Below are 21085 nucleotides of genomic sequence, written 5' to 3' on the forward strand. Positions count from 1 at the left end.
TTATAGTGGTCAATATTTATAGTCTTAAAAATGATCATTTATAGAATCTTAAAGTGATTGCTTAGAGAAATAAGTTCATTCAGTCTCACGTGCTCAATCTTATATTTCATCCGTTTCATTATATTTGCTACATGTCACTTTATTATGCAATTCAATGCGTTATTTTGATCATTTATATTGAGTTATGCATAACTACAAATTATAAAAATTAATATCATGAAATACACTATTAGATTTTGACTATATTTCTTTAAACATTAGCGCAATATATAAAATAAATCTGAATAAAAAAAAAAGATTGGTTTTATTTAAAGGAAGAACAAGTGGTATCCTGAGAAATCGTCTCTTTGAGAGATGACTCCCAAAGCTCAATACAATTCACGAGACACCTACTACGCACACAAATTTTACAAAAACACCTATTATAATTTTTAGTAGGTATTTTGAACTAGTATTAGTAGGCATTTGAACTAGTTTTAGTAGGTATTGTATACTAAAATAGGCATTTTGAATAGTTAATGTAGGCATTTTGAACTAGTTATATAAGTATTTTTGCATACTAAAATGGACATATAAACACCTACAGTACATAACAAAAATACCTACATTAGATAACAAAAACACCTACAACAACCAACATTTAATATAGTATATACTTATATTATATGTACATCAGTACATACACCACATTTCCTATGACAAAAGCCTAAATTTTACATGATAAAAACCTACATTTCATATGATAAAAACCTACGTTTAATATGATATATACATATATTATATATACATACACTCTACATATCATATGATGAAAACCTACACTTTATATGATAAAAACCTACACTTCATATAACAGAAACCTATATTTAATATGCTAAAAACTTATATTTTATATAACCTACATTTCATATGATAAAAACCTATATTTCGTATGACAAAAATTCATATGATAAAAACCTATCTTTCATATGATAAACACTTACTAATAAGTCGAACCATTACAAAGACCGTCTTTCACAACAATTAGTAATGAAAGAATTGTTTCTCACCGACCACCAGGCACAAGCCACATCATCTCGTTTCCATAGGACTTAGGGTTTTGCAAAAAGGGGAAAATCATGTTAAAGCACAAGGGCATTACTAAAGTTCGCCATCATTTTTACTGTGTTGCTACCCTTTATATAATAAACTTTCAATTTTACCCCAAGTTAATTTTTAAATCTTTCCTCTTATGGAGAAATTTGAATGTTAACAAAATAAAGAGAGTTAATCCTCCAAATTCCTTTCTTTCAAATTCTCTTTTTTTTTTTTTGCTATCCAAACAAGGGGATCAAAAACCCGATACCCTAGTGCTATGCTATAGATACGATGAAAACATCCAAGATTCTAATTGTGTTCAACTTCTTCCCAGTAACTAGGGGATGTCGATTAGATCCAGTCGCGCACCAAGGATAAGCATTTTCATAATCAAAAAGTAGTACTCTTACACCGACTTCCGCGCATTCTAAGGCATATCTTGGATTATCATCAATCAACACCTTCGCTCCAATCGACCTGATAACAACAAACATCACAACCAATTCCATCATTGCTTGGTTGAGAACCCTGGATTTCTCGAACAAAAGTGGCATGATAACTCATAAAAGAAACAAATGACTTCGTTTGACCAGATCACAGATCTTGATTTGCACTTAAATGGGGCCTTAAGAGACATATTGAGAATAGACGACAAGTTCATAAGAGTGCGGTTCAAAGTAGAAGCAAAAACAAGCATACCTGCAGATTTCCGACTTGGGTTTCGATGTTCCATCCAGAGCAAATTGATTACCGACGTGAATCTCCTCAAACATTCCTGGATAGTGTTTCGCAAGCCATTCGATTGTGTGATCTTTAATAACATTTTGACGAGATCTAAGAACATAAAACAACTAACTAATCACATCGCGTGACAAAGTGAATGAAAGTTTTATAAGGAGAAAGTTGAACCGAATACATGCGTGACAACTGACAAGCTGAAATATCTTGATAGCTTGTTGAGAGCCTTTTGAGCTCCTGGGAGTGGGTAGATTCCGTTCTTGAAATAAGACGTCTTGAAGAACTCATGAACGCGGATATCAGCTGCAAAGGAGCAAAACGAAGCACAATGAAGGCAAACCAATATTGTCATGCAGACCATCCCTCTAAGAATACTGGACTAAATGTTGGGGCTTCACCGCTTCAGCATAATATAGCCCACGGGCCTGCCCTATTTTAGACGGGTTTTCAACAGATCGGGTCTTAAATGGGCTGGACTTTTGAAGGATCAACTTTTACTATACACGGGGTGGACCAATAACTAGATTCTAGAGAGGATTGGACTATGGAGTTAGAAACTCTCTGAAGGGTGAGGTCCAAGGCATAGTGCATAAACAAGGCCGCATCACCGTATCGCAACCGTGTCATAGGGGTTTTTGAGTTTGCCGCGACTGGAATATATAATGCTCTCATCCGCATAGACCATGAAATCCGTTTTACGACTGTTACTGCAACTGTGACCAAAATCGTATTTTTGCACAATGGTATGAGGTTCAAGAAAGTTGGGGTGAGTTTAAGATTTCACTATAGTATGAGGTTCCATAGTAAAAAGGTTTAACCAAACACTTGAATAGGTTTGACGAAAACATGGAAAGTTACTAAGACTTTTAGGAAAGTCATAATACCTTCATCACGAGAGCATTTCCAAATCTGCAACAAAATGTTAAAAGCATAAGGTCTTGAAAACTATTAATTAGCATGTTATGGTAGTAAAAAGAGTAGCAAAACTAAAAGAAGAGATAGCAATCAAAGACAATACACATGAATTAAAGTATTCAAGTCATATAGGTGATTTAATGAAACAATTGATACAGCATTTTATTATCCCAATGCTCTTTAGTGACTTCTATGTAGGCCTTATTTAAAGGTCAAATGTACACAACTTTTTCTTGTAAAAACAATGAGGTTGATTTCAATTGAGCCTTGAAAATTAACAGCATTCGCAACTTCACATAAATAAGAAGTGCACATGATTTATCAAGTCATAATGATATAGCTCATGCTAATCCAAAATCAAAGAACTAGAAATATTTGGCTCTATTAGAGATGGACACTTAATCAGAGAATTAATTTTGGGAAATTCCACAAGGTAGAAATGTCAAAATGGTCTAGGTCAAATTATAAAGATAAAAACCAATACTTAATAAGGGTAGAAACATCAAAAAGGTGAATTAAACGGAAATTGACAAGAATTTAACGAAAAATGCTACGGCAGTTAGATAAGGCATAAACTGGATGCTATCATGCGGAAAAATCTTACAAAAGTACTACCAGTGGCGTTTTTTGAAAGTTCGATATTACCATGTGGAATTTTGACCAAAAGTATGGATCTTAATATGCTTGAATCCTGGTAGACAAGACATGTTTATTCTTGTAATAAAGTAGACTAACCATCCCCAAGAAGCAACCAATATCCAGTTATCCTAGTATACATCAAGAGCTAGTAATTTACATAGATCAAAGGAGTAACGACCTCTTAATTTATCTAAAGACAACCTAAAAACAAGACATGCAAAGTAGAAATGAGAAACAGATTGACAAGTAGGATGGTACAAGGAAAGACATTTACTTGATAGCAATATGATTTTAAACTAAAAGAGAAACCATAAAAAAACAAATTCAAATCCTTAAATGAGACGGTCTCATTATGAGATCATCTTTATTGGGTTGACTTATGTACATTTATCGTCTTTAAGTGATCACTTACAATTTAAACGTAATCAATTATACAAATAGACTAATTATATAGACTCGTCTCATGATGGGACGGTCTTATAGAAGACGAGCTGAAAAACAAATAGGAAGAAGTAACAATGAAAGCACTTAAGTCCTCAGAATGTACCTTATAGAACTCATAAACATGATATTCAGACAATGAATGAATTGAAGAATAGCAGTCAGCAAGAAATCTGTTTAAAGCTGATAGAAAATTCCCCAGCACTGCACCTCATACAGAAACACATAATCAGAAGCTGACATAACTGAATTCAGGATACCACCTTAAACTTGAAAGCAAGCACTGAATATCCAACCAAACTTACTAAAAACCTAAAAATTAAAATAAGACACCCATGTTATTGCGGTTAACCTTTACATTTAAATGTAGTTCTATCATTCTAATGGACTCATGTATAATAAGACTTTAAACAACAATGCAATGCAGGCTTTCCCAATTGAATTTATTTTTCATTCTATAATCATCGACTCGAAGCAATTCTATAAACTCGCGAAAGTACAACAGAAACAATAGAAGGAAAACCAACCTACCCACTCACCATTTGATATATAATACCTGATCAAGATATGTTCCCTATAGGCTATACCTCACAATCCAACAAAGGTAAGATCACATTACTCAAACTATTCATTCCACTTCAAGCCCCCGAGATCCTTAACACTGAGACATGATTATGGGGCATTTGGATATTTGGTAAACGACTGATAACTATTGGAGTAGTTGACACTGAGACATGATTATGGGGTATTTGCCTATTTGACAAATGGCTAATAGTTTATTGGGGTTGCTGATTTGACTAGCTAATTTTATCGATTGATTTATACGGCTTATTTTATCAATTTTGAACACGCCCATGGGATCCGCTAACTTAATTTATAATAAGCATCTAATTCCACCATCTAATTTTATCAAATACTAGCATTAAATGGTTTAACCACTCAACCATCTATTTGTACCATTATATATTCTTCAACAAGCTATATTTCCAACCACACCTAAGACATATTACACTTCATTTTGGTTCAAAATCGTAAAAATATTTCACATAAAAATCGGAATCTAGGAAATTTACCCCAATCTGACATTAATACGAAATTCATAGCAACATAGACCAGAACAGCAATCAAGACCCAACAAACAAAATGTGAACAAAAGACTATAACAATTGATATAAGTTATACCTTCATCAACATCAACAGCAACAACGATCTTCTCAGGCAATGAATTTCCATCAGAAAAAACAGTAGAACTTCCCCTTTCACAAGCTCCACCATTAATATCCAAAACCCCATTAGTTTTCTCTTCCTGCAACTGAAGAAGAAGTTCTGCCTCTGTAAAGGGTTGTTGAGAAAGCCTAAATGCCCTTATTTTGTAATCTAAATCTTCACTGCTCGAGTTGAGAACTTCATCCTCGAAATCAGCACAACTCTTTAAACTAAATCCATTTTTGTCGGTAACATTGATTCTTGAACTATGAGAATAATTTGAATTAGAGATTTTTCTGGGAAAAGAATATGAAATTGTGTCATTTTTATACAACCTAGTAAATCCTTTGCCTATAGAACAAGCCATTGATTGCAAATTTTGCCTTTTATTATCTACTAAATCAATCGCATTTTTTTCTCCACCCTAAATTGGCCACAAAAAACAATTCAAGAGTATTAAGTTTTAGATACCCGATTCTCAGATTAGGTTAAATGCAGAATCAACGATGAAAAACTTGTATTTTTTTGAAAAATGTAAGATTTATGTGAATTGAAAGGGGGATTTCAAAAAAAAAAGTCCCAGAAACAAAATGGTGATAACATTTGGAAAAAAACGAAAATCAGGATATTTTTAGGTGAATTTAGTCAAAATTTGGAGAAATTGAAATTCGTGGAGGGAAATGAATATAACGAGAGATTTGTAAGAGAAAACATAAACGCACAGAAAGAAAAGAAAAAACGACAAAATGGGAAAAAGGTGGGAAAAAAACTTAAACGCGCAAGAATGACATAAGAGAGAGATATTAGTGAAGTTTAGGTTCAATTTCGCAATGGATCAAAAATTGATAAGTCTACCACTACTTGAAATGAGAAAATTTGAAACAAATAAGTATGTTTAATAAAAGAAATAAACAATAAATTTAATTTAAAAAATAAACATCTTTATATTCAAATCTAAGGCTAGTTATGTTCATAGCTAATAACAATGAACAAAAAAAATTAGTCAAAATTGTTTATTCGCAGTTAATAACTGCAAACAAATAATTTTAACTTTTTTTGACTAATTTTTTTATTCGCTGCTAGTAACTGTAAATATACCTAATCTTAGGCTCGGACATAAAGACACTTATTTTTAGAATTAAGTTTAACGGAAGCTTATTTATTTATTTATTTTTGTTAAAATTACTTATTTATTTCACATTTTCCTCGGGGCACAATTCTCTTTTATGTTACTCTTGTTGGAAAAAGAAGCTTTTGTTGAAATAAGTGATGTCATAACGAGTACAGATATTCTTGTTGGAAATAATGATAAACTTTGCTAATGTGAATTTTCAAGCAACATAGTATATTATTCTTGTTGAAAAAAAATATTTTTGCTGAAATAAGTATTTTTATTCACAAATTTTTATTACCGTCAATCCTACCACTCCTTCGGATGGTAATACATAAAATTGCAAATAAGTACTGTGGTTACAGAATAGGCACAGAAGGAGGGAAGGATGGCAACGAGAATCAAACTCATATTCCTCTCGAGGAAAGCTGTATATGCTCGGGCTAATATGGGTATGACCAAATTCTCAAGGGAGTGATACATTATACCATTAATGAAGATACAATATTAGAAAGCAAAGAAAAGTAAAATAGTGATTGTAGAAGCAGAAATGTAAAGCAAACAAAATATAAATTAAAGCACAACGGTACATAAATTCCACAGTCAGCTGCATATTAACAAAACACAACCTTGTAGACTACCATACAGAAGTACACTACTACAGAAAAGTTGGGAAACAGATGAAGCATTATTCTGAATTTGTTGAGTGCCCAAAACTCCACCCAACATTGATTACTGTTCATTAGTAGTTCATAATAACAGCAAAGGTTTGAAATACAGCAATTTTTAAGTGGCAAAACTCGGATCCCAGTATATTCGTCACGCCGATTCATCCTCTATCTTTTTCTTCATTTTGTATTGCAATGTTACTGGGGCACAGTCCAATGGCGTCTCTCCTGCAAATATTGTAACTTTGCTTTTCAGCTGATTAACATTGTGTTTGAATAGAGAGAAATAGAGGAAAAGAAAGAGGAGGGATTCGGAAAGATGGAGTATCCCTAGTTTGGATAACAAAAAGGGAAGGGAGAGATTTGGAGGGGAGGGGTTTGGAGAGAAAACATGGATAAATTTTGTTAAAAAAAATATCTCTCCTAAAGCGGAAAAGTTTGAAGAGAAAACATTCATTTCCTTTCTTTTCTCTTCCCTTCCCTTCTAAACAAACAAGATGCATTCTCCATCCTTACCCCTTCCCTTCCTCTTCCTTCCTTCCCTTTCTTTCTTTTCTATTCTAATATAAATTTGCTATCCTAACAGTGTAAATCTTTATTACTCATTGATATTACTTCTACACGTAAATCCATATCCATGAAAACTAGTTCTCCTTTGTACTTGAGCGTGTTTCGCAGCTACAGATTTCCCAAAATGGAAACTATTTTCTAGTTTTCAAGAACAGTGTCACATTTTCCTTCGTCCTCCCATTTATTTCCTATCTTCCTTCTCTTTGACTGTTCTTGCAAAGAACCAAACGAATGTGCACGAAACTTTGAACCTGATGTCTGTTGACTCTACTCAATAAAAAAATCCCATGATCCAAACACGCCTAAAATCATTAAGGAAAAGGAAAACATGTCTTAAATCTTAATCTTTCTTCTCCAAACCTTTGAGGCTTTTGAGATACACCGCAAAAAGAAAAATAAGGTAGCTTGAACCAGTAAACTACATATAGATGTTTTAAGCTGGTAGGTAGATATGCAGAGATCGGACACGACTTTGAACAACTTAACTTTTATAAATTTTTCAAGACCATCCGAGAGGATATCCCACACCATTCAACAAGATATTCCAGATCATAAGTATTATTAGAATGCAACAGAACCATTCATATAACAAGGAGGATTACCCAGAGAATTCTTGCAGTCCAATCTAGCACCATGATCCATGAGGGTAAAAACTATATCTGTTTGGTTAAACACTGCAGCCTGTATGAAAAAAATTGATATCAGAAAGTTAAATATAAAAAAGAATCACTACTAGCCAGTTTCGAATTGAAAAATGCTCTCAATTGGAAGAGACAGCATCCCAAAACAGTTTACCAGGTGCAATAGTGATAATCCTTGCTTGTCACAGTAGTTTGAATCTACGCCCTGCAAAAAAGTAGAATTTATTCAGTTGAAACCAACACAACACAGTAATTGGGGAGCAAAGTAAGCAAATAATAACCTTATTCAGAAGATCCTTGACTCCAGCAAGGTCACCATTTTTAATAGCTTCTCTTAAGCCCTGACAACAAATAAGTGCATAGTAAAACCCAGTTTAAGCCACATTAAGAAAAGAAATGTCAGCTTCACTGCAAACTTGTGCGTACATCGCCCAAAAAATAGATATTTACCTCCCCATTCGCTTCATAATTTGCCAAAGGTTTGTCCGAACCGCTAGCTGATGGACCAACACTGACATTTGAACAGCAAACATTCAACATTATGTAGTTGCAAGTGAACTGTTTCCATCATTCATCAACCTTGATTTGAAGAGAAATGCGGAGAGGAAAAGATATAGCAAGTTGAGAAGGTTAATTTAGATTGTAGAGGGAAGGGATACAGTTCATGCATCAGGTTCTCTCCATTCCAAAGAAAAAACAATCACACGAAAAGACAGTTGAATCATCCGGTCACTAAGGACGGTCAAACATTAATCACACAAAGAATGATACTAAGAAAACTTCTCGTAATCATTTTAGATGGTGAGTTTCATTAACTACCTCAAAAAACTACAAAATTACAATTAGATTAAAAATTAAAACAAAAAAAAACTTTCTCTCGTCACGTCAATTCTTTTCAGGCACAAGCTAGCTAAACTTGCTAGGTTAGCAAAAGCTTTAGCAGTTTGCTAGCTATCTAAACTCTAAGTCTGTGTTTCATCCTTTAGCAGTTGGGAGTCCTTTCACACTTCTGTTTATATTGTATTTTTTATAGTATATGACTATTGATACATGGATGATTGTCCAGCTGCATAAATCTGCAGAGTTTAAACAAATCAATCATTTATTCGATTCTAGTATTAGACTAGTGCATTTACAAATGGGAATTCCATCTTTAGTTCAATAACACAAGTTATTGAAGGATTAAGGATTAAGGGGGAAATTAAGGTTGTTGTTTAACCTACATACACTATGTTTTTATTTGATTAGAGTGGTGGAAAAGGACGAGTAAGGGGGGTGTTGGGAGACAGAGAAGAGGAAACAACAATGCCGAAGTTCTAACTACAAAAGATTGGAGAGAGAGAAACAAAAATTCGTCAATTAGCAAATGACGTGTTCAGTTAACCCACATTCAGTAGGCTAAAAGAATGTAACATTATTTCGTGAAGGATACTGGATACCCAAAAGTCAACATTGTGATGGATCAACTGTCAGTTGGAAATATTTTGATAAGATAGGCAATGGTTCGGATTATTTTATCTAAATTTTCCAAAGCAAAATTAACTTGTGAGCTCCATGTGAAGCCAGGTGTATACCATACCCTTGTCTGATATCTTGAGTAGAACGTCTTGGTCTTGAATTGCCATCTGTCTTCTTTGTTCTCGAATCCGATGCTAATGAACTGCCAGCAGTCTGCTTTACAACACATGGAAAGAAAAATTACAAATTTCGGCAAGGAAATCATATGACTAAAACGCAAGTGCAAAATCATTAAATGCTGCAGAACCTGCACAGAAGCTGCTGGAGCGGGTGGAAGTGAAACTTCACAAATACACAAAGGCATACCACATTTGCATTCAGGCATCATTGGTACAGGTGGTTGTAGAGATGTTGACTTAGTCTTGTGATCTAAATCCCCGTTCACATCTAATCTTGTAACCGCTTCTGAGATAGAATTGATTCTTTCCGCCGAAGGACCCAGCTTGTCATCCACTGATCTACACCAAATAATATTAAATATTTCTGGGAAGCTCAAGCAACAATACAGAATAATGGCAATCCAAAGTCAAAATGAATGGATCATGGAGATGTCGATCAACCAACAAAAAATTTTAGTGGAGTTTGCACTGAGATGAGGAAGCAATTCAAATTGAACCTGTCGGCGATCAACCACCCAGAACTAGATTTACATCAATTACAGATCAAATGGGAGAACTCATCCCAAAAAACTAGTCCAATACGTGAAAAAGCTCATTAAATCTATGAACCCCTCGTCAATTAGCCACACAACCGATGTGAAAGAAGTCTCATGACTTGTAGTGGACTCAAATCCATTAAATTTAACCCCCATAAGGCCCAATGACTTCTTTGTTCACAGCTACATTAGCCAAATTGGTCACATGAAGCAGATGGCTTAACCAAGGGGCTAGGCCATCACTCCATAGGCCACCACTCTAGTTGGCTTTGATACAAATATTATATATCAAACAACAGAACTCATTCCAAAATACTAGTCTAGTAGGTGAGAGAGCCCTTTTGATTTATACACCCCTCAAATAAGCTGTCTTGAATATTTTTGTAAGGCATGTGCATGATCCATGAGGAGTCTTAAACAGACCTTATATATAAAGCAAATCCAAGATCTTATAAACACAGACCCTATGAAAATTTAAGTTTTTAAATATAACTGAAATGAAGGAGCACACTCCTTATAAATTAATACATGTAGAGATTGATTGGATAAATGAGGATAGCTAAAGGTTATCAACTATTATGTCACACATTCCTACTGGGAAATAGATCATAGAAGATTGAGTTCCTCTTTCACAACCCCATGATAGGAAAAATTCACTCGCAAAAGCCAAATATAAAGATGGAAAAATACTTACTTGGAAAAGTTGTTGAAACAATCGGAACAAACTCTAACATTAGTGTGGATGCCAAATTGTGGCAAGTGCTGAAAAATACAGTAATTATCGACAAAAAACGAAAGAAAATTAAATCAATCAACAAAAAACAAGTGAAAAAACAGAGAATTAACTAGGAGCACTAACACTATAAGGTCCATACCATTTGATCAGATGAATGTTCATTACATAAGGTCCTCCCACAACACCGACAATGATGCTGCAAGAAAAAGAACGCATGAGAAGACCAAAGGAAAATAACCAAGACACATTTCAAAAAAAAAAAAAATCACTAGTCTTCAACAACGTAGTCAATCTCCCCTTTTAAACTTAATCAAAAAGAACTTCTACCATCAATAAGCCTAATAGCCTATAACACCCATAAACACATGCCCTAAACTTTTATTTAATTCAACAATGCAATTTTATTTCCATCAAACTCATAAACATAAACCCAATGATCATCACCAACTTCAAAACATCTAAGCAACACATACGCTTTGACAGGTTATTCAATTTTACTCCACTATAAATCAAAACTCACGAAAAAGCCATCCTTAGCCTTACGCAATTACATCACTCGCAGTTCAACTCCTGTTTGAACCCTTGAATCAATTTACTCAACCCCAAACATTCCCAAACGCTGAGAAAAGGAACATTTACGTTTCATACTAAAACATCATACTAACAGTGAGAATAATCAAAATTAGATCAGATCAGACCTAAACTGTAGAATCACCCAAACAATTTGAACAAAATAGCTAAAAGGATAACATTAAAAATTTAAAATTAACTCATATGAGCAGCTGTAAAATTATCCTATAATTTGCAAATCAAACAAACATAGAAACAACAAAATCCTTTCATGTGATGATTTTAAGTAGAGTATTTTGATATGAGTTTGAAGTAGAATTTAATCAAAGATATATGATAAACGAAAAATAAAAGAATCTCGAAAAGAAAACAAAAAAAAATACCCGGCGACGAAAAGTATTGAAACTACATTTGCAGACGTCGCAACGATTGGCCTCCTGGAATGGCGGTGGCTCTGGCTTCATATCTCCGTCGCCGGCGAGTTTGGTCGCACCAATGCGTCGGTAATATGATGAATATCTTTATCGATTATCGGAAATGATTTTGTGGGTCATTCAATACCCAAATGCGTAGCGTACCCAATTGATTTGGGTCACTTAAATGCGTACCATACTATTGCTCTTTTAGTGGAAGTCTCGGTAAGAAAAGGTAATTTATAAAGTTAAGAAATCATTTTTGTGTGGTAGGATTTTATAGGGTGAGAGTTTTGTGATTTTAATTTATCTTTTTTAATTTTATTTATTTTATTATTATTTTTTGGTTTTTTGATAGTGATTTACAAATTACGGTTATTAATTAGAAATTATTGATTATGAAAAAGTACATACAATGATAGTGATACGGACAGTCAGATCTTGTTTCAGCTAGACTACGAAGCATGTGTATTTGGTTTAATTTATCTTGTTTTAGATTTTATAGGGTTGAAATTAAAGAGATCAAGGATAACTCTAAATAGAAAATATTATAAAATTAAAAAAATAAATTAAAATATAACATGTTGCTAATTCATGAGTTAAAAGGAGAGTAGTTGGTAATAAAAGGATATGTTTTGAATAGCCATAGTGAAGAACCCCTACAAAACAAGTGAAACATCATCATCACTTAGATGAGTCATTTGGCCAAGGGCAAATTCTTTTATATCATGTTTGGGAATAATGATTTCATTTGAAAATTTGAAATTGACTTAAATTTATTATTTGATAAATTAAAAATTTTCAAATTTAAATTTGGATTAAATTTTACCATCATTTTAAAATAGTTGAAGGTGAGAATTTGAGAATGACTATCCAAATCTTGTCATTCTCAAATTCTTCATTTATGATTTCATAATTAAAATTCATAATTTAAAATAAAATACTTATTCCCAAACACTACATTAATATAATCCTTCTCTGGACATATCCCACATTCATATTTTCGACATGAAGAGTCAATCATCTTATTGCAAAATCTACTTGTGCAAGGTCATCGTATATCTCTCATTTTCTTGAAATCCGATTTGTCTGAGAACAAAGTAAGATCTATCAAAAATGAAGGCCAAACTTGTCGTGTACATGTTTATGTATATAGAGTTGTTGAAAGAAACATCTACAAACTCAAAATATGATATATTTTGACATGAGAAGGAGCAATTTTTAACATATGCAAAGTGCCTAATTATATAGGACCTCGTAAATTAAGCACTTCAAATATTACTCAAAGTTACTTTAACCCAACCTTTTACTTGCTATACTTGTTTTTAGGCTCCAATGTCAATAAAAAAAAATAATAATAATAATAAATAGGGTCTTCAAAATCATTTTGTATTTTTGCTCCGTTCGTCTATGAGCTTAAAGGGATTGCACGTAAATACGTAACTGAAAAATTTAAGGCTTCTTGCAAGTGAAAGTCATTCCAGCAGGCAGCACGAATAACGGCGTGCACATTTTTATCCTTTTTAGAAAATACTAATTACGTAACGAAGTTTTTTAAGAACATTCAGGAATAACTTAATGAATCCCAAACCTATGACTACCATCATGATGAATTGACAATGTTTTAGACCCTTTATAGAAGGTTTAAAACACCAATTATCAGCGGTATTTTTACTAATGTTTTAAATTTTATCTTTGTGCTTTGATTCGTTTATTTATCTTATATAGTGGTTTGTAAATTAGCTTTAAGTGTCATCTGAAATAGTTTTAATTTATAAAAACGGTTTTAAAAAATACCGTTGAATATGAATAATAGAACGAGAATTAAAATTTAAGTAGTGTAAAATTAAAAATTATGATTTGTAGGGATTATATTTTAGAAAATTATCAATTTACCACGATCAGTTAATAGACATGTCATGTAGCACTATCACTGAGAAATATGGCGTATCATTCATCTTGGGGTGAAGACCATATTTGAGACAAGATTTGCTCGTCTTATTCATTTAGGGTTTAAGGTTTTGTGAAAAATGTTTTTTATGTAAACTGTTTTTCGATCATAGAAATTATTTTCAAAATATAATTAATTTATCTTATTTGGTTTGATGGAAAATTCTTAAGCAACTTCCATTGAAGATGGAAAAATGGAGGAAACTTGAGGAAAATGTTTTAGAAAATGTTTACAGAGATGAATCTTTATCATGCACTGAAATTTTCCTTTTTAATTTTCTAGCCAAACCAAATAATAAAAACAGGGCTCTTTAAGGGTGTGCAAGGTGATCAACCGCACATGGCTCTTTCTTTCTCCCATATATGAAAAAAGTTAATAAAAAAAAATATGTTAAGTTTATTAAAAAAATAAATATATTTACTATAAATAAGACGCAAAATAAAAATTTTATACAAAATCTTAAAATTTTTCAAGGCGGCTCTGAACAAAAAAAAAAAAAAAAAAAAAAGAAAACTTTCACTATCCATTCCATTTTGCAACACTTTTCCTTTTATTTTGTCATTAATTTTACTCCCTTCTATCTTTTTGACAATAGTCCTACTCTAGTATCTCTCCATCTTAACCAGTCATTTATATCGTTCAGTTGTATTTTATCTCATCTACAACTCAATTTTCTTTCCAACTAAGTCAAGGATAGTAGTTTCGACAAACACCTTTTTTAATTTTGACTTTTGAACTTTATTGAGATTTTTAATTGTATATAAAAGTATTTTTGGATATTTAGCTCTTTCTGTAAAACTTGTGGAATTTTTTTGAATTTGTTTAATGCATATATTTACTTGACAAAACAAAGTTTGAAGTTACCAAATTAAAAAAAATTGTATCGAATTATATAAATACTATTTTGAAGATTAAATTTTAAGAAACAAAAGTTGAGATTTTTTTTATTTTTCAATTCTAATGAGCCAAATCAGCCAAATCACTCAGTATTTTTCCCCAAACCAAGCGCACCCCTTGTTGAGTCTATAGTTAAATGTCACCACAAATTTTGGTTAAAGTGTTAAAAAATCTTAGATAATTAATAATTTTCAGATAATATGTCTGTTAAATTTAGTTACAAGTTCCTGACTAGAAAACCAAGCAGACTTCAGCTCAGGATGCCCCTTTTAACAAGATCCTAATAATTTACCGTGCTTAACTACAGTTTAGCTTGTGAAATTGCATTTCGATGAAGGTTTTACCCTCACAGTCTTGCTTGCTTCTTTACCATCGTTTATTTTACACAACAGTTAGTTGATCAGCAATCTAACCAACTCGACTAGTAATCACCCGACTATTGTCACTCATTTTCTGCTACGACTGAAACGACCTCGACAGTGTCAAGCAAATTAACATAGTCCTTTTCAACGCTAACATTACGAAAACGACCTTCTTCCGGTACTTCCACTGCTTCGCTTTCTATATCCACTTCCTTCTTTTCTTCTGTCTCAACTTCGACTTTCTGAGCTGAGATTTCGTTGGTTTTATTAACCTCCATAACTTTGGCTAGATGTCGTTTTCCCTTCTTATGGGCGTTCAGTACCTTCGGCGAGTGAGTTCCAATTCGACATATTTCACACACAAATTTAAAATTTTTCAGTTTGGCATCTGCATTTGTTTTTTGAGGTATATCTGTTTCTCCAACTTTTCCATTCTCATAGGATTTTTTAGCCTCAGTGCCTGAGATTTCTTGTGTTGATATGTTGTCAACTGGCCCCAATGATGATTCACCATCTTGTAGATTGTTTTTCTCCTTACAGCATGAACTACTAATGCCAAGAACTATGATGGGCTTAATAGTACTAGTAGTACTATTTGTCATCGGCAACGGGCCAGTACCAAAGCCTGTTCTCCGCGAATTCAACCCACTCTTTCGCGCCTTGTGTTTCTTCCCCTGAAGATGATCATTCAACGCTCGCTCACTTGTTGCAGTAACACGACATAGAGCACAACTCCACTCTTCTTTGGTTTTCGGCTTCTTTGGCTCAGCAGATTGGTCAATAGGAGATACAGTTGGTGGTGTAACAGCTTTACGCTTCAAGTCAGATACATCGGGCTTAGCCTGCATTGATGCTCAGAACACGCAACGTGCTTAGAGAAAACACACAGAGTAATGATGACAGCATAACAGCACTGCCAAGGTCATGGCACAAGGGAGTTCCACACTTCCAATTGGTTCTACAAGCAAACATAGGGCAGGAAAGACAAATTCAAGTAAAATCAAGATAGAAAAGGGAACCTCTGTAATTAATCTCATTGAGAAGTAACAAGTTACTAAGAGCATGCCCAATGTGCACCCTACAAGGCATACTACTTTGTTACAGATAAGAAAAAAATGGACAGAAACAAGCAAAGCGCATGCAGAATGCACCGATATCCACTCTGTCTACTGCGTATGCTCTATTCCTTCAAAATACTTCCACAATATGAAAAGTGCAAACTAGCATAGGATTAAACAAGCATATACCGATTGATCACTACTCTATTAGGAGAGTGATAAGAGTTTTAAATTGAATGTTCACCAGGGTACATAAACCGCCCATTTGTTGAATACTTATTAGTGATATTCGTGTACCAACTACAACTAAATATATTATAGCCTACTAAATTAATTGCCCCCACCCTTTTTAGTGGACAAACAAAACAGTTTTTTCGGCATTACAATGACTTTAAAAAGGACTACAGCGTTCGAGAAAATATGGAGAATAGTATATAACTAGCAAGACGAGGATTATCGAAATTAGTTTTAATACAATACCCATACTACATTAAAAGGGACTACTTAGTTTGTGTTGGTTTCTATAGGTTTTTCCCTTTGCGTACTTGGCACTAATTAGCGCTATCGGTGCAGGATTCCCTTCATTTGGAGCTCTTTGACAACATTCATCCAACCCTCTCTTTGGAAAGGTTATGGGTATAGCATGTTTGTCTTTTATCCTCGAACCCTGCTACGAGATTTACTAGGTAAGATGATATGGTATTAAAGAGTAGAATTGTGGATTTTTCGCACCAAGTGACCGATGTCCATGCTAATACATGCCTACCTTCAAAACTTCTTCTACATAGAGTTCCAAATAATTCATTACAACTTGAAAAGCGGCATTGAATGGAACTTGAATTTCGTGATGAAACTAAGTGTTTAGGGATAGAGTTCATTACCAAGGAAATCGGGGTGAGATTCAGTAGTGCAGTGTGGTAGATGTGGTATGATCATAGTGCAAATGTGTGGTGTCAATGGTGATTGATGTTGTAACAGTCATGGCATTGGGGGTGATGCATAACAAATGTGACACAATTGCACCGTCAAATCAGTCGAAGTCATGAGATATCCATTGAACCAACCTTAAACATGTTTTTATTCACACCTTCACGATACATGTAGTATCAATTAGGTAGATTTGAAACCCTTTACAATTCACCCTATATACCACAATGCGACCTTGTTTTTGCACTTAGATCATATCACACCATAATGTAAAAACAAGGTTGCATCACATTACATTTGCCGCATTGTAAAGGTTTTCAAAACAAGCAAATCGATATTTCTCACGCTGTAAAGGTGTAAAAATTCATGTTTTTTGTCGTACATAAGGATATCTTATTATTCGATCGATATTTAGGCGTTACGATAACCGCGTCACTCCTAATATTGCATCATTGTTCCGTTACCGCGATTATTTTCGTATTTTTGCACTATATGTTCTCATTAGTTCATTGTTTCTCTTTGTACACTTACCAAAGCATACTTTCCACATCTCTAATTATCAATATCAAATTATTCTAAAAAACTAATATTATAATACACTTGTGCAATTTTGATTGCTTAGAGCTTGTTTGTTAATTTTTGTTTTCAAGTTTGTTTTCAAGTTCAAAGCGTGAAAAAAATCGCAATTGCAGATGCATTTGCGGAAACGGATGCAGATAATGGGTTAATAAGACGAATTGCGACCAATTCAATGTGAATTTTTGAAGAAAAAAAATCACATAAAGAGAGTTTTGAACTTATAATTGCATTTTGTTGATGAACTACTATTATTATGCAATAATATGCTCATAGCTATGATAATTGCACTATGTGAGCCATAAGGTAATTTAGTGTACAATCAATTAACTTATTAGTTAAAAATTTTGTCAAACAACTAAAATTATGAGCAAATGTAATTTAGGTGATCGTAATAATTGGAGTTAATAGGTTTTAATGGAATTTTAACGGGAGACAAAGAACGTTGTAACGATGAAATAACGAATGATACACATTACACAACGGTCAACGCATTGTTTTGAATGTGAAAATTCATGCACCGTTATTAGGGCTGAACAAAGTTTGGTCTAAACCGTAAACGAAATCGGACCAAACCGAAATTTTAGTATTTGGTCTGGTCTATGGTTTAAATGGTCTGGTCTGGTTTTTGTTCAAACTAAATTACGGTTTACGGTCTGGTCTCGGTTTTTTTTATTTTTCAGACCATAAACCGTACTATGGTCGAAAATCATAATTTTGTATTTAAAAAATTAAGTTGCTACCTAGATATTTTAAGATGTAGTTATTTTTATATGGCAATATATACTTAAATGATGTTGGTGTTATCTACTAATTACAAATTATTATAGTTATTAATTATAGGGGTGAAATATTTGAATAAATACATGTATTAATTTGGATAAAAATATAAGAATAAAAAAACGTAGACCGGACCATTGTAAAACGGTTTGGTCCGGTCCGATCCGGAAAATTTTCAGACCGGAGTTTCTAGTTTGGTAACGGGATTTAACGTCGCAGAAACTCTCAAACAGGTTACATAACGGTTGTTATGTAAGGTAAAGAGAGACTTTTGATTCCACTTTAAAGTAAACAATCCTCCAATTTATCACATCTCTTTCCCACCAGAGGTAATAAAAGTACCATTTCCAAAATATAAACATAATTTTCACTCTCTCCTTCGTGTGTGGACTGTGGACTACTGTGGAGTGTGTCTCCCTCATAATTTGTCAGATTCTTGGTCTGTATCCATCAATGGATATCAGAGATCATTTCAGGTTGCAATTGTTCCTCCGGTTTCATTCTAGTTTGATAGTTGAACCATCTATTTATATCTAAACTAGAAGGTTATTTTGTCGAACACCTTGAACACATTAAATCAAAACCACATTAGTGATTCACTCAAGGTGTGAATATCCACATATCCACACTCCAATCATCTGAGTACGTGACATTAGATTTCTGCTAACTTTTATCACTTTTTTATTATTTAGACTCGTAAAAGACTATTTCTAGCTTTTACACTTTAACCTTAGAGTCAAGACTCGCTTTACACATCAAAAGTCTTGTGAACGATTTGAAAATGTGTCCTAGTCTTGTGAAGTGTTCTACTATCAAGAATGCAAGCAACACTCATGTTTTTTACACTTCACAAATGTCGGTCTTGTAAAGTTCTAGTTGTCCCTCATGCTGCTCATGAGGTAGAGCCGGCTCTACATCCCATGAACGAAAGATCATTTCAATTAGAAGAACAATGAAAGAAATTAAAAATACTGACCAAGAGAATAATGTTATCCTTAATCCCTTCTAGAGCAGAAGCAGGTCTTTTTAAAGCCTTAATCTCCTTCAATTTCACACCCAAAGATAGTTCATTCCCGTTCCCAGCAACAACAGGATCCCTCTGAAATGGCATCAATTGGGACCCTTGAAACCTAGCTCTACCACCTATGTGGTCATCAAAATTCATCATCAATGGAATCCGAGATTGAAACGGCATTGCCGACGAACCAAGTCCTCGTCTGAAAGCAACTTCTCTCTCAAGCATCAATTCTCTTCTGACTTCATCTTCCAAAATTTTCCTCCTATAAACCTCTTCGGCGATTATTTCAGCCCGAATTCTCTCCTTCTCCAGTTCCCTCTGATATTTCCGCATATCATTAGGGTTTCCTTCAATTTCTCGAGCGATTGTGTCTGCATTTGTAAACCCCGCTACACAAATCAAAAAATCAAAAAATAAAATCATCAATGTTCAAGTATAAATAATAAGATAAATGAAGAACATTCAATGAAAGAAAATGAAAAGTACCTCGAATAGCTTGGTAAGTGTAGAAAGAGACGTTGTCAGGGTTGAGAAAACTACTTGAGGGAGGTGAATGATAATCGGATGTCGAAGATTTTTTTAGGGTTGAACGAAATTCGAAATTCATAGTTGCAAACTGAATTGAAAATTAGGTTTTACAGAGTACAAGAACAATTGAGCAGAAAAGTTAAGAGTAATTGAGTGAGTGAACTGAGAGTGAGCGAAGTGAAAAGGCTCTTTAACCTTGAAAAGCCACAAAATCAGGATTCAGCAATACAACCAAAAGTATTCAAAGGATTCCTTTTACCTGGGGGCCTGAATTTTTTAGGAGAGGAAAATACAAACAAATCCCTAACCACGTGTTGTATAAAATCGTCTTTTGTAAAATGTAAAACGAGTCTATATAAAAGACCCATTATTAAAAAAGTATTAAAAAATAAAATCTGAATTCATATTTGTACAGGAAGCAAATTTTTTAAAAATAGTTTGGACTGACTCAATTAAAATCGTTTCACATTCTTACAGTGAGATGGCCTACCCTCAATATAAATTAGTGAAAAAAGTATCTCAACTTTTATAATAGCGGCCTTGTTTGGCTAATCGTCGTTAACAGAAAATATCAATTGGTTTGACTTGTTGATATTATTGACTAGTAAGCTAATTGTTTTAAGTCTTTTAGGAATATATTTGGTAAAAATTATTTATTAGCAATTGACTATTTATCAAAGAAAGAGTATGTGGAAAGACCATGAAAATATGGCTCGGTGTCAATGCATCTCGAGGTTGTGCATGATAAACCCATGAGGCGACCACCTTTAGATGATTATTGGTCTTCATTAGTGGTTAGTCCTATTCTTGGTAAGTTATTCGAGACATTTTTATGTTTTGTGTGCTACTTTTAACTTGTTACTTCTTCATATGACTAGTGTAGTTGTAGCACATAGGTGTCGGACTATTGTTGGGTCGTAGAGCCATGGCCTTCGCACGTGGGTGTTCAATTAGACCTTTGCTAGCAGGGGATTTTTGGTCTAAGGCAATCGATCGAGGTAGTCATGAACGTTGCTTACTAATCTACTACCGCTGTTGTAGGCAGATCTATCTCATCATCTTCTTCACGTGATTTGACATATCGACGTCA

At 33.7% G+C, this 21085-nt stretch overlaps 3 protein-coding genes across 4 annotated transcripts; all 3 read right to left on the reverse strand.

The window, feature by feature from the left end:
* Window positions 1-97: 97 nt before the first annotated feature.
* LOC130816175 (uncharacterized) lies at window positions 98-5749 on the reverse strand. Its single transcript, XM_057682833.1, has 6 exons — window positions 4993-5749; window positions 3917-4014; window positions 2700-2724; window positions 2010-2118; window positions 1777-1911; window positions 98-1554 (listed from the first exon to the last, which is right to left on the reverse strand). The coding sequence occupies exons 1-6, from the start codon at window positions 5381-5383 to the stop codon at window positions 1353-1355; spliced, it is 960 nt and encodes a 319-aa protein (XP_057538816.1). The 5' UTR covers window positions 5384-5749; the 3' UTR covers window positions 98-1352.
* Window positions 5750-6680: 931 nt separating this feature from the next.
* LOC130815243 (uncharacterized) lies at window positions 6681-12118 on the reverse strand. Its single transcript, XM_057681638.1, has 10 exons — window positions 11869-12118; window positions 11055-11111; window positions 10874-10941; window positions 9772-9982; window positions 9586-9677; window positions 8457-8517; window positions 8288-8347; window positions 8161-8211; window positions 7968-8046; window positions 6681-7023 (listed from the first exon to the last, which is right to left on the reverse strand). The coding sequence occupies exons 1-10, from the start codon at window positions 11947-11949 to the stop codon at window positions 6947-6949; spliced, it is 837 nt and encodes a 278-aa protein (XP_057537621.1). The 5' UTR covers window positions 11950-12118; the 3' UTR covers window positions 6681-6946.
* A 2710-nt stretch (window positions 12119-14828) lies between these two features.
* On the reverse strand, window positions 14829-20231 carry LOC130815146 (uncharacterized). 2 transcript variants are annotated; one of them, XM_057681513.1, is made up of 3 exons: window positions 19954-20223; window positions 19426-19838; window positions 14829-15950 (listed from the first exon to the last, which is right to left on the reverse strand). In XM_057681513.1, the coding sequence occupies exons 1-3, from the start codon at window positions 20072-20074 to the stop codon at window positions 15189-15191; spliced, it is 1296 nt and encodes a 431-aa protein (XP_057537496.1). In that variant the 5' UTR covers window positions 20075-20223; the 3' UTR covers window positions 14829-15188. The 2 variants fall into 2 exon arrangements, with proteins under 2 accessions (XP_057537496.1, XP_057537495.1); XM_057681512.1 differs by having other exon boundaries at window positions 14836-15950; window positions 19426-19856; window positions 19954-20231.
* Between the last annotated feature and the right edge of the window lie 854 nt (window positions 20232-21085).

The sequence above is a fragment of the Amaranthus tricolor genome, chromosome 6, assembly GCF_026212465.1.
Source record: "Amaranthus tricolor cultivar Red isolate AtriRed21 chromosome 6, ASM2621246v1, whole genome shotgun sequence".
Taxonomy (NCBI): Eukaryota; Viridiplantae; Streptophyta; class Magnoliopsida; order Caryophyllales; family Amaranthaceae; genus Amaranthus; species Amaranthus tricolor.

Coding starts and splice junctions, on each gene's coding strand:
- LOC130815146 (XM_057681512.1), bottom strand. CDS start 20,074: ATGAATTTCGAATTTCGTTCAACCCTAAAAAAATCTTCGACATCCGAT. Junction 19,857..19,953: donor CACTTACCAAGCTATTCGAG/GTACTTTTCATT, acceptor TGATTTGTGTAG/CGGGGTTTACAAATGCAGAC. Junction 15,951..19,425: donor AGGATAACATTATTCTCTTG/GTCAGTATTTTT, acceptor GCATCAATGCAG/GCTAAGCCCGATGTATCTGA.
- LOC130816175 (XM_057682833.1), bottom strand. CDS start 5,383: ATGGCTTGTTCTATAGGCAAAGGATTTACTAGGTTGTATAAAAATGAC. Junction 4,015..4,992: donor TGCTGTTGATGTTGATGAAG/GTATAACTTATA, acceptor TATGAGGTGCAG/TGCTGGGGAATTTTCTATCA. Junction 2,725..3,916: donor ATGTTTATGAGTTCTATAAG/GTACATTCTGAG, acceptor ATTTTGTTGCAG/ATTTGGAAATGCTCTCGTGA.
- LOC130815243 (XM_057681638.1), bottom strand. CDS start 11,949: ATGAAGCCAGAGCCACCGCCATTCCAGGAGGCCAATCGTTGCGACGTC. Junction 11,112..11,868: donor TCAATACTTTTCGTCGCCGG/GTATTTTTTTTT, acceptor TTTTTCTTGCAG/CATCATTGTCGGTGTTGTGG. Junction 10,942..11,054: donor AACATTCATCTGATCAAATG/GTATGGACCTTA, acceptor TGTATTTTTCAG/CACTTGCCACAATTTGGCAT.